The sequence below is a fragment of the Drosophila gunungcola genome (assembly GCF_025200985.1).
Source record: "Drosophila gunungcola strain Sukarami chromosome 2R unlocalized genomic scaffold, Dgunungcola_SK_2 000004F, whole genome shotgun sequence".
Classification (NCBI taxonomy): domain Eukaryota; kingdom Metazoa; phylum Arthropoda; class Insecta; order Diptera; family Drosophilidae; genus Drosophila; species Drosophila gunungcola.
Genome location: NW_026453167.1, coordinates 2,403,374 through 2,422,544, shown reverse-complemented (window position 1 = coordinate 2,422,544; position 19,171 = coordinate 2,403,374). Strand labels below are relative to the sequence as shown.

Below are 19,171 nucleotides of genomic sequence, written 5' to 3'. Positions count from 1 at the left end.
TTTCCCTGGCTGGCTGGCTGGCTATTTGCTTAGAAAGTGCTGCAGTGGTAGTGCTCCTTTGGCCGCAAAACTGCAAACTGCAAACTGCAAACTGCAAATTGCATTTGCCGCGCACATTTAGCTGTCAATGCCAGAAGCTTGAGTGAAGCTATTAGTTTTTCCACTGCTGCTGCGCTTTGCTTTTTCCATTTGCCAGCTTCATTCCTCCAGTGCCCTTTTCCGAACCCATCTCGCTGTGGACCGTAGACCATGGACTGCAATTTGTTTGAACTGCACTCGCAGTTGTTCGGGTGTTGTTTGCCCTGCTGCATCAGCATCATTATCAGCCGAAGATGCCGGTAACACCGCAGATACGAGTAATGCAGTTCATCAATATGTCGCACCGCCCACAGCAGCAGCCGCCCAATCTAAAACGCCCACCGCCCCCCATCCACCGCCCCCTGCCTAAGGCCACGCCCACGACCGATGGGTAACTCTCTTGGGTACATAATCAACAGCTTTAGTTGCGAGCTGAGCGCCAAGAGCCTGGTGTTTGCTCTGCCAAAGCTAAATGCACTGCCCGAAATCAGGGGCTACTATTAACATAATTTCTAGGGTGCCAAATCAGACAGAAATCTAGTTTTGTTTCACAAAGATAATGTAGGATTTTACGGAAAACTTAATTGATTTAAAAACGATTTTGGTACTACAAATTTTGAATAAAAATTATCACAGAAAAAGTCTTGACTTGACTTGAAAGTTTTGTCTTATTTCAATTATAAAAAAAATATTTTAACTTCCAAAAATATTTAGCTAAACAAAAATGATTATTTTTATTGAATTTGTAAAATTTGTGGGTTTCTATGGCTTAATAAACTATATTAATTTGCTAAAAGTATGTAGAGAATTCAAATCTTAAATTTTCATAAAGTTTTAAAAATAAGCATTTTATGCCTTTAATTAAAGTCAAGCCTAAGTAAGAATAAAAGAATACTTAAAAACTAAATTAGATTAATTTATAGAAATCTTTTTAAGCCAGTGGGCCCAGTGAGCTTGTTAAGAATTGTAATCTAATTGAGCAACTTTTAATGGTAAGCACAATTGACCTTTTAAGATCAAAGCTTGACTTCATTTGCTGTGTGAGCTTGTGAATGCTTCAATTTGGAAAACGTTTTAAGGCATTAGGTCATTGCCTAAACCAAGTGCAAATGCCTTATCTCAACACCTTTATATATCTCCATTAAGCCAGAACTTTTCACAGTGCCTTTTGGCCTCCGATGCAATGCAACTTGACTCAGCTCGGTTCAATTTAGTTCAGTCGGGTTTGGTTTTCAATACGTTTCATTTCGAATTAAGTTATTTCCAAGCTGAATGCAATTTGCTGTCCCTTTTCACTTTGGCACTTCGCCCAGCACTTAGGACCAGGCCAGAACCCGACCGAATAAGGGGGTAGATGGTATATCAGCCCGAAAGGTTGCTGCGTCATCATCGGCAACCGTCATGATGGCATCCCATCCTCAGTCACGACCCCAGCTTAATCATCAATGCAGGTTGTTTGGTTTGTTGTAAAAAGGAGAATGCCTCCCCCAGCCACATTCCATTTGCATTTGACAAGCGGAAAACTTTTCAGATATGGGTGAAGCGAAAAAGAATAGACAAAAAACGCACCCCTTCGCCACTTTAAATAATGATTTGTTCCGGCAACTTCTAGCCAGCAGAGTTCTCATCCCCATTTCCACTTCTTGCTCTCGTTACAGGTAATTAGAGATGCCAGTCAGCCAGTGAGCCAGCCAGACATTTGCAGCTTTGGCACGCTTCACTGGCACTAGTACTTATTCCGGCAGTGGGCGTGGCCCTAATTAACAAATTGTCTGCCATTAATTAGTAAGTAATAAAAAATAAAATAAAAAAGTGGGAGTCGAATGCGGAATGCAGCTGGAAAATGTGCTAATTTGGCAGTCAACTCCGGGGCGGTGCAGATCACACGAGTGAGAAAGCCAGGGAAAATTAATGCACAAGTCTCAGATTTAGTTTTTTCAGTTTCAGCTGGGAAGATAAAAGGCTCTATACATAAGTGAATACTTTTAAAAATATCATAACTAATATCTTAGACCAACTTGCTAGACCCTTGATATTGAAATCTTGCTTGAATCTGGAAGTTTTAGAACTTGTAATATAAATGTATATGAACTTTATTAAAGACATGTAGTTTTAAGATCCAATTAAAAGTTTGAATAGCCCAACAGATATAAGACGTTGTTCATTATTAATTTAACATATTTTATTTGTGTTTTATGTAAGATAATATCAGTTTACTAATTTAAATTAAAAGTTGTTTGAATTCAGTACAAATTTTGTATAAAGCAAATGGTGTAATAAAATGATCAAAATTCTTTTAATATATCTTATTTGTCTTAAGTCTACTAAATCATTTTAAACTTTAAGCTTATTATTTCCCCCAAGTATTTGAAATTATAAACTTAAGCTTCTTTGAATTCACCATAATTTTGTTTGCCAATTTAAACATCATAATTCCCATGTTCTTATCTATTTTATCCCTATTCACTCTGTTATTCCTATCTGCTCGCTCATGGCGCTTATAATTATCTCGCACACATGCAGGGCAGGCACATAAAACGCAATTAATTAAAAATAATAAGTGCTCGGAACAAAGAGTTCCGAAAGCGAAAGTTTAAGTACTTGAAACGGCCCTCGGGCCAAGATGCCCAGCACTATGTATACGTATGTACATCTATACGATTATATAGTTGATGGTCAGTTCAGGGAGCCGAGTGCTCTTCACTCCATTCAATTGGGTTCGAATTTGTTTCGTTCTTCTTTATTTTGCTGCTTTTGCTACTGCTGCTGCGGCTTTGTTTGCTAATTTCTCCAGCAACTTTGTTGAGTGTTGGCCAGCGGCGTTTTCTCATCTCTGCAGCTGTCTGCTCGTGGGTTTTCCACCCACTCCGCACCACCGCTTGGTTCTTTCATTTTCCACTTGCCACTGCCAACTATTTTCTAATAAAAGTTGTCAATTAATTTACTGCGGCCAGTGGCACTAGCACTGGCAATTTCTTTGCAACTGTTGAGTAAGGGGTGTTCAGTGTGGCATTGGCAAAATATTTATGAACCGATCACCCCGACGACGTTTCATTGTGCTGTCTTCCCCACCTAAAGCCCCTTTTTTCACGTTACGCTCACTGAACAATGGGTAGCCCGTTTGAGTACGAGGCTGGGGCAATGTTTTTAATCAAAAACCGCAGTCCATAACTTGGAGGCGCAGCAGCAGCAATTGCAGCAGTCCCAACAGCAGCAGCAGCAGCAGCAGCTGCAGCACAAAGAGTGCGCTTTAGAAAGATGGCAGAACGCAAATGGTGCTAAAACAATGCATAAAAAAAGGGGAACCGCAAACCAACAGAAGGCAGAAGCAACATTGCACTGAGCATAAAACCACAAAGTGAGAAATACATTTTCTTTCTCAAACAACTACCTGAAATCATAATTCTAGCAACTAAAATAAAAACAACAGCAGACAACACTTTTAAGTCATTTTCTAGTCTTAAAAAGGATTTTCTATGATTTTGTGTCCCCAAGAAAAGTCTGACCTGGTCCACCTTTAAAATTTTTAAGGCATTTCTTAACAATCTCTTCAATGCCAAGAATCACATCTTCAAGTCTTTAAAATTTCAAGAAACTTGCAACTTTTTTAAAAACTAAATACCCAAGGTAAGAATCCACAGTGAAGATAAAGTGTAGTTTTTAAAATTAATAATAGGCAAAAAGTAACAAAAAGTAACTATGCTGAAATATAGAAGTTCAATATTTTTTGGCTGAGCTTGAAGAATAGAGTTACTGTTTTGTTGAGTGTAAAAGTGAAGTGGGTAGAGGGCGCCCACTGCCCCTCGACCCCTGCCCGTTTCGCCGACCCTGCCCGTTTAGCCGGCCCTGCCCCTCCCCCTTTTTGCCCCCTGTTCTGCTCCAGAGAACAGCGACAAAATGTGTGTGCGAGGGCGCTTGTGTGCGAGTGTCTGGTTAACATGGGAATCAATCTTTGAACAGAGCTATATTAAATTTCGAACATTTCCGCAATTTCACAGGCAGTCAACCAAGAATAGGCCAGCTGAAGGGAGGAAAGGGGGGAACCGGGAACCGAGCCAGGGAAATCCGGGGTCTCGACTTAAAGGGAATCACTCTTGATGATATTTCTTTGACAGCACTCACAAGTATTTAATTTGATGTTTATTGACCTGTTTGCAAATGCCACTGCTATACAGATACTGAAATTTAACTATTTCTACCGATTTATTTGTCCCGTACCGAGTACGGTTTGCCAATCGCCGAGCTTAGTGTTTAATTAAGTTAAATTTGCATACGCCACTTGAGGCACTTACACGTGCAATTATTCAGGCAAGTCAATCAATCATCCTGTAAAATATATTGTAATTGCATCAAAAAAGCAGCAATGCAAAAGCCAGAGGGAACGGGCAGATCGTTGCGAATAAATTACGCATACGCGGCGTGGACAAGTGCAGCAAATCTCTCACAGTCGAATTTAAAATGCAAATAAATTCATTAAAAGCAATCGCCAGATAAAAATGTGGGTACAGAGAAGGGACGGAAAAAAAGCAGCGGGAGAAGGGCTATTGTTTAACATATGCAGCCAGTGGTTGTTGTGTGTTGCTGCTGTCGCATTTATCTACCATTTCAGTATTGTGCTAGTTAATAAATCTTCATGTAAAACACAAAAGTGCGAAGGGGAACAACGCGTTGTGTCTGCTATTTTATCTAACTTTCATTAGAACAACAATAATAGCAACCGCAGCGACAATAGCAACAACAACGTGTGTATGGCATTCATTTCTCGGCGTTCATTGAACTTCGCCGGCAAACTGCAGTGGCAAAAGCAAAGCAAAGCCAATGCAAAAAGCCCGAGAGAAAAGCAAAATCAAAAGCCAAAGCAAAGCAAAAGCACAAAGGCAAAAGCAAACACTGAGCGCATGTGCGGGCTATTTTATTTTTTTGTACTTTTTTTTTGTTTTTTTGTTATTTGTTTTGTGTTTTTAATTTTATTTTTGCTCACTCTTTCCTCTTGTTTTTTGTTCTGCATCTGTGTGTTGTCTCTCCGCTTGTTATTGCTTGTTGTAAATGCCATTAAATGCTTGCTCGCGCCTTCGCATTTCTCGTCTCTTTCTAGAGAGAGATGGGCACAGTGTTTCATTCATAAAACCGTTGACATGCATTTACACTGCAATTTAATGAGGTTGCGTCACTAGACAAAAGACTCACTTAAAGTAAACAAATCGAATTCCCCGTTTGGTATTTGGGTTTCTAGTTTAACTCTGCATCTGTGTGTGCATTTAACGTGTTTTTTTTTTCTTCTCGTACAGCTTATGCAATGCGGGGAAACTCGTTTTTTAACGTTGCCATGATAACTAAATGATTTTCGTTGGTCTTTTTTTGCCTTGTTTGGCATTTTTATAGCTAAAAATAAACAACATAATTGGATATTTACTGCCACGCTCGTTCGGACGCTTTTGTGATTTGTTTTTCCCGCTCTTTTCGCTTTTGCCAGCGGAAGTCACAATTTCAGTTTCATTTTTGTCTTCGCCTCTGCTGTTTTGCCATTTGCATACGAACACCATACACACAGGCACACTTATTTTTGCCGTGCATTTTTGCTTTTGAGCAGCAGCAGCGGATGCAAGCGCATTCCAAAAAGTTGAGCTAATTTATGCCATTTTATTGGCTGACCAGCGCATCTGGGCTAATAGAAAGTCGTCCGGGTTTTTAGAAAGTACCATTGGTCATTCTATGCCGCTCGAATTTCCACGGCTTTTCACACGCCCGCAGCGAGGAAAGGAAAATTCCAGTTTCCCAGCGGCGGCTATCATATTTTAAAGATTTCGACTGTAGCCCCCCAAGTGAGCTATATAAATTTATATAAAGAACATTATGTGTTTTATTCATTTTGTTGTTTTTAAAAAGGTCAAGCCTAAAGTTGAATATATATGAGAACGCTATTTTGAGAAAGTTAGCTTTGAGATGACGGAATAATTTATAATTTATTTATTAAAATTTATTCTAAAGTAAATTAAAATGTCAAAGATATGCACTGGTTTGCTGAAACTAATCTCTTGTAGCTCACATTTTAAGTATTTCAAATCGAAAAACCTTGAAAAGTTGTATGCTTGAAGATTTGATTTCTACACAATTTAACCCTTTCGACCCCAACTTTTTCCCTGTCGAAAAAAAAATATTTTTTTTTTTGTATTCTGTTTGTATTGGGCCAAGCAGTATTTGAGTAAAGTTTGAACTCCCCACCCCCACTAGTTTGGGCGCTACCGGATGTTGCTTGTGGGCAACGTTGGGCCATAGTGTATATTAAAGAATACATTTTTAGTTGATGGTTATTTTTGTTTATTTTCAATTTTTAAGTATGGTAAGACATAAAACAGTTTTTATTGTTGTTACAGCATAGGTGTACTTTACATTTAATACATTTTGACATTGGGGTTCCTGTCTTACACAGTCTGCAACGCCCTTTTTCAGTAAATACCACCCAATGTTCCATGCAATCGTAACGCATAGAATTTGTAGGATTTGGCTGAAACTTGTATTTTTTGGATTGATTGGAAGACACACTGCTAGTTGGAGAACCCAAAGATATTATTGAGTTTTCTCTTTGCATATTTGATGGCCGACCCCTCTTTTTTTCAAATGAAGTAGAGTAAGTACATTGTAGCAGCTCATGAGCAACTTCCATTTGAAATTTGATGAGCGGTATATACTTTTGATTTGGGTTTAGAAAATGAAAATTTTTTCTATACAGCAGCCATGCATTTGTCATTGATGTTCCCAAGCACCAATAAAAAATTCTAATGTACCACTTTCTTGAACGGTGGTTTATTTTATATAGCTCCATAAGCATGTCCGCTAAGTCTACTCCTCCCATACCCTTGTTATAAGAGCCTACGATAGCAGGCCTTACAACATCAATGTAAACTTTTTCTTTAGGACTCCATCGTTTGCACATTCCAACTGGCTGATGGTCTTCATACGAAGATAGTAGTTGAACCGACTTATTATCAAACCATTTGACGCATATCAGATTATTGTTTACTTCATATTTTGTATCAAATGATCCTCTTCCACGTTTTTTCAATTCTGCATCTGAAAGAAGTCTACAGCTGCTTATGCGGTTTTTGCGGATAGTTCCGGTTGCAAATATGCCATTTTCCTTCAATGCAACCAAGAGACTAACTGACGTAAACCAATTGTCAAAATACAGCTTGAAAGGTTTGCCTTTGGGAAGACCTTTTGATAAGTATAATACCACATCTGAAGATATTCCCAATCCAAAGTTTGGGCAAGTGCCTTCGCCAACATACAGTGTGAAGTCATAAACTAATCCAGATGTTCCAGCGCGCGTAAACATTTTTAAACCCCATTTGTGAGGCTTAGCTGGGTTGTATTGCTTATAAGACGATTGGCCTGACAAAAAATTAAAATTGAATTAAAATTAAAATTAAATTTTAATAAAATTTAAATCTGAATACCTTTGTACGCAATGATTTGCTCATCAACGCTTTGATGTTCTTCTTGGGGTAGTTTACCAAAACTTTTTTTGAGAATGTCAAGTAAAGGGCGTATTTTGTACAGTTTATCATAGTTCAAATCACCTTTTTTTAGTTGTTTTGTATTATCGTTGAAATGTAAACATTGTTTGATTTTTTCAAACTTTCCTCGTGGCATTGCATCCGATATAGCAGAAAGCTTGTATTCTTTTGACCAAGCCATTTTAAATTGAGGTACTTTTATGACACCCAAGTACAATAAAATTCCGATATACCTTTTTATTTGATCTCCAGTACATTGCAGCTCTATGCCGTGCTCTTGCAACCCATACAAATTAGTTTGATTTGTAATTAAATCAATAACATTATTGTCAAAAAAGCTGCAGAAATACTCTACAGGGGTCTTCACTTCATCGATTTGGCGATTACTATCTTCTTCCCAAATACACCCTGGAGCTTGAAATGGCCTATTTCTCCACTTAAGTGTTTTGGGATCAACTTTTTCAAAGCAATTATCAGCCACAACACTATTTTCTTGAATGCTTTTTTCATCAATCAAATTTTCAATATGCTCAAATTCTTTGATTCTCCCCTTTCCAATATACTTTTTAAATTATTCTCCAACATTCCAGAGATGTCTTCCATTTCATCACCACTTTCTTCGTCACTGGAGACATCCCAATCGAAGTTCACAATTCTCTCAATATCATCATTTGATAAACCTTTTTCTTTTGGTCTCATATTTTGGTGGTGCAATGGCCCAAGGTTGCTCACAAGCAACTTTATTACTTTGAAAATTCCTCAGTTGTTTTTTAATAGAAATCAATTAGATTGAACTACAACATGCATTAAAGAATTCATTTATTAACAAATTTCACTCACATTCTTCAACTTTTAATGCGTAATTAAAAAGTAAATCACTTTCTTTTCAATATACCTCACAATACAACAATCACTTTTTACGCGAGGCACGTCCAGCACATTCCAAATAATTTCGTCAAATGATGCGCAAACTAGAATTTTTTTGCTTACATTCTAAGTATACACATCAAAGCACCGTTATCTCGAAGAATAAGCAGACAAAAACAAAAGCACCGACTACCGATAGCCGTTAAACTTTTGAAATTGCTCACAGGCAACTTCGGGGTCGAATGGGTTAAAATGTAATTAATTAATTAAACGACTAAAGATAAGTCTGTTAAGAAGTCTTTTAAATTTATTCACAATATATTTTGATCTCTACAAGCTTACATTAGAAATATCTTGAATCGAAAAACCTTGCAAAATGTTTTTCACGGAAGTTTCTAATTTAGTGAAATAATTTAATTACTAAAGAGATGCATTGACTTGTTAAAATGGGATGTTAAAAAAATATATTCAAAATATTTTTTGATCTCCACAAAGTCGTCATTTTAAATATTTCGAATCAGAAAACCTTGAAATGTTCCTTTCAAATCTAAAGTTAAATAAATGATTTCTACAGAATTTGGTTGTGCTTTAGTCTCTGCAGATGCCACATTCATGATATCCAGAGACCAAAACTGACAGATGTTGGCAAATAAATCCGCTGTTTTTTGGTTTTTGCTCCGACCCTCTATATATTTTGCCAAATCTGTTTCGATTTGCGGAGACAGCCAACAAAGAACAGAAATCGCTCGAGTGTCCGCCATTAAGCATACGCAGCGTGTGCGTCTTGCCAATTAACTTGGCGGCATTCGCATCAGACCATTGAGTCATCAGTGGGTTGAATCTGAATCGAAAAAAAAACAGGGGAGAATAAAAGCCACATGGCCACATTGCGGAAGACCAAGTGTTGCTTGGTCCAAAGAGGGTGCGCTGGACCTGAGGGGCGGGGGGCGTGGCATATCGCGGTGCACACGGCGAGACACGCGTCTCAGATGTTTTATGCTCATTGCACAGGTAAATGGCTGAAACGGGGCGACAGAGAGTCCAACTCCGGAGTGGACTTGCAGTGGACCATTGTTGTTGTTTGTGTGTTCCACATTTCGCGAAAGCGGCAAAAGCAGCAAAAGCAGCAAAAGCTGCTAAAGCAGCAAAAGCAGCAAAAACGGCAACAGCAACAGCAACAATGGGCCACAAATATTTGCCAACGTGACCGTGAACTGGCATAATGTGGCACGCGATGCTCATGCCGCAACACGTGCCATTGGATTCCTCCACTCCACTCCACATTTTCCCATTCCCATTCCAAACTTCAACCTCCCTGGAAAGTTCACTTTTCGTGCAGATTTGTTAAAGGATTTACACGCATTTTCGCACCATTTGTCAGCAGCTGCTGTAGCTATTTCTGTTGCTGCAGCAATAAAATCAGCAATTAATATTTGAGTAAGTTCACGCACTTTTCGCATGGCCCTTTGGCCAGGGCAATTTGCCTGCAAAATTTATGATGAAAGCCTTTCAATTTTCATAAACCAACTTCTCTAGATCAACTGAGATTTACGCAGTTGGCCTGCAAAATTTATGAGCTCAGCTGAGGCCCAGACTCCAGTTGTTGATGGCTGTGTTACTTTTATCTGACCAAAAATTAACTTTTCGGTCTAAGGCCTCTCGGCTTACTGGAGAGTAGAGGTTGTTAGCCATAAATTTGCCCGCTGCCTGCTGAATGTGCTAATAACCGAGGGCCTGTCTTAAAGAAAAGCGAAAACAAAACGGCCAAGAGGAAGTGGAAACCGTTGAAGTTTGTCCGCTAAGTTACGGTCATGGGAAAATATCTTTCCGCTGCCTCGTCACTCGTCGTGTAATTGGGATTTTCATTATCTGCCAGCCAACAATGCAATGAATCCAGCAATCTAACCATTTTTCACACGTTTAAGCCCCCTTTAAATGCATCTATTTATATTCATGACAGTTCGCTTTGTTATTCGTTATTGTAGCTGATTTCATTTCGAATTCTCCAAATCGCACAAAAAATTCATAAAATGTTTGTACCCTGGAATGCATGACTGTGTAATCGGTTTGATAGGCCTCGTCAAACTGGAGTTTAATAACTTCCAGTAATTCTTTAGCTTTATTTACTCAATTGTTTAGGTTATTTTAAATTAGCTTTAAACTATTTTTATATTAAAAACCTATAAAGGGTATTTGCTTGTTGAAATCCCATCATTTAAACTTGCTTTTATTGTGCGTATATATTTTTTTACGGTTAAGTGTTTCGACTCAATTTATTCATATTTGTTGCGGTTGCTATTGCTGTTTGTTCATTACGAATATTACTAACCCGTTTGGTATGCCAAGAGTCGGGGCAAAAAATTATAATTTGTTTTGTAGTTTGTATAAACATTCCTGATATTGGCTTATGGCTTATTGTTCTGTGTGTTTGTGCTTTTATGTGGGCGTGCCGGTTTTTATTTAACCAGCCGGCTCACAAAAGCCGAACCTCACTCGTTCTGGCCAAGTTGAAGTGAAGCCATTGGATTGGCAATTGGTAGTTTGTTGTTGGCTTGAATGTCAGAGCTACGTGCCAAGTATGTGTCATGTTCTTAATGGAGAGCCCAGTTTGTGTGACTGACTTGTGTGACTTACTGCAGTCAAGATCTTGCTGGCTGGTGTATAGTACACTTCATTATAGAATTAACCTTCAACTTTCAAATGCAGCTGCATTAGCTTAATGTCGAACAACAAACCAAAGAAAACGAACAACCAAAAACGTGCATTTAATAGACCTTGAATCGCTGCCAGCCGAGTGAAATACCAATTGTGAGAAAAACTCGTTGTTGTCTTTGCAGTTCATTGACACAATTTTCATGTTTTGTGTATTTTGAACTTTTATTAAACAAGAGACGAGAGTATTTTGCTGACAGACAAATAAAAATACACACACGTAGCATAAGCGTGAGTGTCCAATCTCTTGCACATGCTATATTACACAATTTTTTCGATTGTTTATATAGGCGACAGGAGCCGAGAAGAACAGGCAGATGCAAGCGCAAACCTGGCCATGATTTATGGCATTTTATGTAGTACTTTAGCATTTTCACAGTCCATTTGGCTAATTGCTGGCCATTTCGCCCGCCGGCTCGTATGCAAACGAATTTTTATAAAAGCCTCCTCGGCTTCTGAGAACTTTTTGTGTTTCATATTTGTGAGTGGTATGGTATGGGGGTTTTTATACAAACACTTGAGTTGATCCCTTTGGCTCTGCTTATTTTCCAATTGTAAAGCTATTGTGAATCGCACATCTTCAGTTTGACAAGCGGACAAATCCCTCAACATGAAACAGAACAGACGAAAAACGAAAAAACAGGTGACCATGAAAATTTCCAACCAGACAACGGCTGGGTATGAAAAGATAGTCTGTCTTTTGTTTTCTGGTCCTCATACAAACACACACACACTCTCTGGCATTTTAATTATAGGCCAAGCCTGGAAAAGCAAAAGCTTGGCCCTGGCAACACGGCTCCACCTTCAGCTCCATGACATTTATGATTGTTGCCAGTCGGCAGTTGCAGGTCGGCCAACTTCGTCCACCTGTGCGGACCGAGAAACAATGGAGCCGGGGATTAGCAACTAGTAACGAAGGCAAAGTGGTGGAGGGGGAAGTTAATTAATATGACATGACATGAAATCAAAAGCATGGAGCAAAAAATGGCCGAGTACTTAATAATGATGTTTCATACTACTTGGCAGGCCCCTCCTAATAATAATTAGCCAATTAAACCTGGCTTCCCCTACGAGCACATTTCTCCCAGAGATTCGCTTTCGTTTGATGTATGCAAATGACTTTTGATGTCATTGAGCCTTTGGCACAGTTTCGGTTTCTCCACTGCCTTTCTGCTCTAGTAAGCAAGTTAGGCACACTGAAGAACATGATTCCGAACTCGAGCACTTGAAAGGGAAACGCCGCCCTGGAATTTATTATTTTTATTACATCGATGTGACAACAACGACGACGACGGCGACGACAGTGAATTTACGATGTGCCACAGTGACTGATTCTTGTTCCGATTTGGTGTGATGTAAATCACAAGCGGCGTAATTTTAATTGCCAGCGAATTGTTTGGGAATTGTTTTCGGTTTGCGGGCTTGACCACATTCCATGGCTACCCTTGTGTTTTCGATTTCAGTTCGATTCGTTTGACACATTAAGCGGGTTAATAAATTGTGTTTCGGCCTTTTCAGCGCGTGCCATTATCATTATCTCACTGGCAATATATTTCGCTTCATCTTTTGTGTGTGGCATTTAAGAGGCTTGGCTTGCCGCAAATCTCATTTGGCTTTAATTTAACTAAATCCTGAGATTTCGACTGCCACTGAGACTGGGGCACACCTTTCCGTGTCGGCAGACGCACCTTTTCCCGCTAAGCTCGGCATATTATGCCTGGGTAGAAGTCGGCTCTAAATCAACAGCAGTCGTAAGTTGATATGAGCGAATGTGACACCAGAGACCCTGGGGTTAGAGGGGTTTTTGAAGGTTGCAAGGCGAGAGATGAGATAGGTCCTGAAACTCAAACTCAAACAGGACGAAAAGACCAAGGTGAGATCACGTGTGGGAAGGGTTTTTTTTTAAGGGGGGATTCAAGATGCTCAGATTGCGTATGTCGGGCACTTCAAAGGGGCATCGGCATCACATCGCATCTCACTCCCCCCTGAAAACTAATGATAGACAAAAGGGCTGCCGGAACCCAAACAAGTGGTGTTGGCTTTTGCTCGAAGGCAAGTGCGCTTGCCAGATGGGATTAAAATTACCAAAGGACCAACTCGGTGGTTCTGTTCCGTTCCGTTCCTATATCTATATATATTTCACTGACTGACTGGCAGACAAAGCTGCTTAATGATAGCAGTGAAACAACCCGGCTCTGGCTTCTTCGTCTACGGCTTTAGTTTTTGGCTTCGCCTGTCGCACCATGCGATGCGATGCGATGCTCAAAATGTTCATGCTCAAAATCATTAAAATGGATTTTCAGCAAACTAACCATACGGGATGAATGGTTTCATCTGAGCTGGCAAAGCCAATTTATGAAATGCCACTGACATGCTAAAAAGACCGCCTTAAGTTGTAAATAAGTTTAGTTGCTTTAATGTAACTGGAGTTAAGGGTTTGCTTGTACTTTTATTCCATCAAGTTTAAATGGATTTGATGCATATCGTGTTCCTGTAGTTTAGGTCGAACGGAATTATTCTTAAAATAATTAGATTTGTTTATCTTTGGAATTTATATAGCAATGTAAAGTGTTAATTTTGTATTTTATTGAAATGTAATTGAATTAAAAATTGTTTATTTTATTGAAAACGTTTCTAAAATCAAACTAGATGTTTCTCTGCTACTATTTTGCAAACTGAATTTAAATTTATTAAAGTCCCTTAACAAATTTAACTACAACCCCCTTTTAAAATCCCAAATTATGCCATTTGAATATTTGCAATAATTACATTGTTGACAAAACGTTGAATGTGAAAACGTTCAATTATCAGGGGATATTTATTTGTGTTCATATTCGATCGCTTTGATATTGGAAATCGAATCAGCAATCGGCACTTGATTGATGCTGTTTGACCCCAGACTGCAATTAGTTGTTAATTTGTTTTCCGGACAAATTGTGTGTGGGCTAAATTTGATTTAGTTTATTTTTTGTTGTTTTTTTTTTGTGTTTACGTGCCGCATTCAGATTACAGAGTTGTCTAATTGTTGTTATTATTATTATGCTGACCATTTAATGTTCAATGGGGCGGCTAGCGAAATAAATAAATAGAATTGCAGGGCGATGGAGAACTTTTATGGAGCCATAAAATGAAATTTGGCCCAGCAAATTGCAGGAAGTAAATCAACGTTTGGCTGCAGCCCCCGGAGTTGCGACAAATTGCAGTTTCATGTTTTTTGGCCAACGCAAAGTATGGGTAGCAGCCAATCACGGGGTAATGCCCAAGTTTTATGAGCATTTAAAGCGCCAAATAAAACGCCACCAAAATCGCATTAAGCGCTGAAGAAGCCAGAAGTTGCCAGCCAAGTTGAGCGTTAAAACTTGTCAATAGGTGCAGTTGTCTCGCTCTATTTATATTTCTACCATTTACCATTGCTCTTTCTAGAAAAGCACTTAAAGAAATAATGGGAATTGTTTCAGAAATCTTCAATGTCGAAAAATCGTTAAGAAAGAAAGTAATTAAAGTTAAGTCCAGATGTATTTTGTTAAGGATATACAATCACAAATCCTTTCAAAAATATTAAATTGATTATTTTAAGACTCATTTTAGTTTGGCTTAATATTTCAAGATCGTTTATTAATTTTAATAACAAATTAATATTGAGTTCAAAAACTCAAATATTTGATAATATTGATAAACTATGCGTTCTTTATATTGAAAATTCACCTAATTTACTTAAACAATTTTTTTTATTTTTCCCAGTGTGGCAGAGTGTGGCACGTGAGCAATTTTCGAGGGAAACATTTATTAGAGCATGGCACTCACGAGCACACACTTGCAGTCTGCAATGTAAATTTAGAAAATTGAAATGTCGCATTGCGTCCTGCACGTGTGTGTGTGTGCGATTGTGTGGGTGCGAGTGTGCGTGGGCCCTAAGTATTCCCCATAGAACATTTGTGGGATGTGCAGCTTGGGGGCGTGGCCCAAATACAATCACACTAAAAGGTGTTACACCGCAAAATGCAAACGCTTTTATGAAACAGTTACCAAAGCTCGGCTCCCAGGCATTTCTTTTCCTTCAACTAGTGTCAGATACCCCAAACTTCGCTTTTCCAGGCACTTTCCCCACGACTTTCCCCCAATTTCCTCCCCCACCCCCACTTTTCCATCGTCCAACCTCCCGAACAGGCCGCACTTTGAGAGTCATTCCAGGTTCGCCCCATTTGTCAGGCGCACACTCCTCTTTTATGGTCCATAAGATGTGCATATATGTACGAGTACCCAGAAATTACTGTGTGTGTGTTTGGGGTGTATTGGCGTGCGTGTGTGGCTGTGCGTGTAAGTATTATGCGTGCTCAGCCAGCGCACTTTTAGTTTACAAGAAGCCCAATTTGATTTTCGCAGGAAAACTATAAAAAAATGAAAGTCTGAATATATTCAAAAGTAAAGAAAAGTTATCAACGAATTTGATTTACTCTTGCAAACAATGATAAAAATTTTTTTTGTCCCAATTCTTAATACTTTTAATTTTATAGGTAATTCCATTTTATACGAAAGAACAACCAAACTTTATTGTTGATTTTTTTTGTCTTTTGGCTACTTCCTAACTTCCATTTTTTATAGTTTTTCAAAGTAATAAAATAAAACTCTAAAAGTAAACTGAAAACATTTCAAAATTAATGTAAGACCCTAAAAATGTTTAATAACTAAAATCGTTTCCTGAAAGAAACGTGCAATAAACTACAAAAAACTTAAAATATTTTTAGCAATGGCTCCAAGTCAACGAAACCAATTCTAAATTTGTAGAGAAGACAATGCTTTAAACTCTATGAAAAATGTTAGCCGGTGATGCAAATGACAAACAAATAATTTGCTGAACAAGCTTATACGCTTAAGCTGTAGTTTAGATGCGAAATCAGTTGTTACGTTTTTGGCAGGTGCCCGAAAGAAATGCCATAAAAATTGGTAATGCTGTTCAAAGAGCATAACCAAGAAGACAATTCCTGTTGGGGTCGTATAGTGGGCTGGCTTTACGAGACTGAGAGTCTGGCTACGACGACTCCAACGACTTCCCCCAAAAAGTCACTGCTCAAAAATTATGTTTGCCGGCAGAAATTATACGAGCGTGGCTGTCCGTTGATGCTGTTGCCCTGGGATACTTACTATATACTTATGCCGCACTCCACTTTGGCCCTGTTTTCTGTTTTCAGTTTTCTCCTCCGCTGCCATTTGGCATATTCAAATTCGCAACAATGTCGCCCCAACAAGCAGCAACAACGACAATAACAACATGCAAGTTTTGTGCTTGAATTCCCTTTTTGCTTAGTGTGTTTTTTCATAAAATTTGTATGCAATTTTATGAGGTTTTACTTTTTACACGCGTCGCGAGGCGAAGCGATGCGTTTGGCATTTGGCATTCCCGTTGCGGTTATTTCAGCGACGTGTTTACGCATAAAAATTTTCCAGGGGAGTTCCTGCTTTTTAGAGGGGGTCTGCCCTTAAAGTCGTAAAATATACGCTTTTTGCATTTTCGTTGGTGGAGAAATGAAGTGAAACAAATTTTTGGTGAAAGTGCAGCTTATGTTTTGCCCGAAAATGTGGCTGCAAAATGTTTTAGGTGCTCTTAATTTTACAACACTCCGTTTGTTGCCGGTTGTTGAATGCTTAAAGGTTAGCAACCCTTCTAGGTGGTCGTAAATAAACAGAGCAACCCCTGAGCTGGTCAATTGAGTAGGCCGCAGTTTGTGTTTGTTAATGGCCATGTTTTCGCTCCCCATTTTCCTGCTTCTCCCCCACACATTTTCCCCCCGTTAGTGGCATATAAACTGGGTTTTAATTTTCTAATTACACACGGCAAACAAATGAAAATTTATTGTTGCCAGGGTGTGGTGTTTTTCGCCTCTCACAACCCCCCCTTAACAGCATTTATGCAAAGTCTGTGTGGCGGTGTCTCACCTTGCCCGTTATCTCATGGGGGAGTGTGCTTGCAACCACCCCTAAAGCCATCTAAACCCACCCACGACCACCCATAACCACCCACTCCAAACCCAAGCAGCTGCTACTGTGCCACAATTTTTATGCGCCAAGGTAAAGGCTCAAAAAACCAGGCAAAATTTATATATATTGTATTAATAAAATAAAACGCCGTGCAAACAAATCGTAAAAGTTCACATATCCCCAACAATTGGGGTTGGGTGATGGTGTTATGGCCGTTCCTGATGGGCGTTTTTAATTTAGCATTTTTGTCTTGTTTTGGGGATGCAGCAGTTTAGAGGGGTGTATGCCACTAACTGGGGACCCATCTGCAGGGTCCTTTATTTCATTACATTTAAAGTGTTGGCTTTATAGGGCATCCCTCAGGAAAACCAAGAGTTTTGGATAGAATCAAAAATAAAGTTAAGTATTTTCCTCAGTCATAGAACTACAGGATATTCCCCGATCTGTTAGGTTACTATATGTATTTTTAGCCCCACCATTTCTTTTTATTTCCATACTCATATGTTTTGGCAGTCATATTCCCGTCAGAGCCTGTTACTGCCATATACGAGTCCTTTGGGAGAATGAGCGGGCGCCTTCGATGCGTGACCTACCCGCCCACGCACTTACATTTACTCAGCTTTTCCTTTCCGTACGTGCGTTTTTTTCTTGCCTTTTATTTTCTCTGTTTTCTCTGTTTTTTTTTTGCATGTCCCGTTAAGTAAAAACATACGACACATGCGGAGCGGGAAAAGCGTGACCTTAGAGATTTGTATTTGGAATTTTTTCATGTGCAAGTCCAGCCAGGGACTTAATTTATATGTGCCGCACTATAAACGAGACCCCGAGCTCGGCACCGCTTCGAGGCTAATTTAGTCATATTTTCATTTTTTCCCCGCTTTTCCTTTTCCTGCTTTAGTTTTTTTTTTGTTTTTTTTTTTTTGTGCGGCATGCATCAGAGCGCACATTATAGCAGCGTCTCGCACTTTTCACGCTACACCGAGCACGCTTACCCTGCCAGGATATATAGTTGTCCTTATTTTATTTGCATGTGTATCTGTCTGTGCTCGCCGGCGGTCCCTTGTGGCTTTCAATGCGACAAAGTAGACACATCGGGTAAAAGGGCGGGCCCAAAGTGAGTGCTCAGCGCTGGCTGACTTGGCCATAAAACACTAAGTCCTTTGGCCTTCGGTAATTTTCTTGTCCTGGCCATAAGTAAATTGCTGTTGCTGTCAGTAGTGCGGCCATTTTAGGTTTGTTGCCCAAACGTGATTTTATTAAAAACTCGTAAATTCTTCGGCCTCTTGGGGGAATAGATAATATTCCCGCCCCTTATTAGTTTGTAGAAAAATGTTATAGAGTTTTTTACAACCATTTAAGTTAAATGCAGGGTATTTAATAATAATATTTATAAAATTAGTTCAACAAAACAATTTTAAAATGTATTAATAAGGAGTGCTTTTGCAAAAGTGCGATAACGCCTGCATGTACACTTTAATTTTTGTATATTATAATATTTCAGTGTAAACACTTTAATCTGCTTACTTTAAATATACTTTGTAGAAATTTTCTTTGATCTTCCTTCTGTTTGATCTTTGATCTTCCTTGTTTGCTGGGTGTTGTATGTGTTTTTATATCGTTTAGTCCTTCGACACTTTGGCAGCCCTTGACTTGACGTCAAAGTGCAACTCATTAGAGCTGAAGCAGCAACTTGCCTGCTAGACATGATTAAGTGCAATGAAATGGGTAAATGATGCTCTTTCTTCCCGTTCCCCTCGTATTTTGTATCCACCTCCTCAAAAGCTAAACATCTCGTACACACAAAAAAAAAAAAAGGAGACAAAGCAGCGTGCTAAAGTGTCAACAGAGTCCTAGAGTGTCATTGTGTTAGGGTGAGAGGGTGCGTGTGTGTAGGTGTTTGCATCCTTTCAGTTGCCAGTTGTGCCAGTGTGTGTGCGAAATGTGGGAAAGTGATGCTCTCAAGTGCTGCGAAAAGCACTCAATTAAAAACATCAAATGCTTTTCCTCAGCTGCAAACACTC

The 19,171-nt window shown here is 39.1% G+C and overlaps 2 protein-coding genes across 2 annotated transcripts in view; one reads left to right on the top strand and one right to left on the bottom strand.

The window, feature by feature from the left end:
- LOC128254245 (Krueppel-like factor luna) overlaps positions 1 to 19,171 on the top strand; it is a 118,123-nt gene that overhangs the window by 37,606 nt on the left and 61,346 nt on the right. The window lies entirely within an intron of this gene.
- Positions 6,224 to 8,709, bottom strand: LOC128254248 (piggyBac transposable element-derived protein 3-like). Its single transcript, XM_052983164.1, has 2 exons — positions 7,536 to 8,709; positions 6,224 to 7,470 (listed from the first exon to the last, which is right to left on the bottom strand). Exons 1-2 carry the CDS (start codon positions 7,774 to 7,776, stop codon positions 6,410 to 6,412), a joined length of 1,302 nt encoding a protein of 433 aa, XP_052839124.1. The 5' UTR covers positions 7,777 to 8,709; the 3' UTR covers positions 6,224 to 6,409.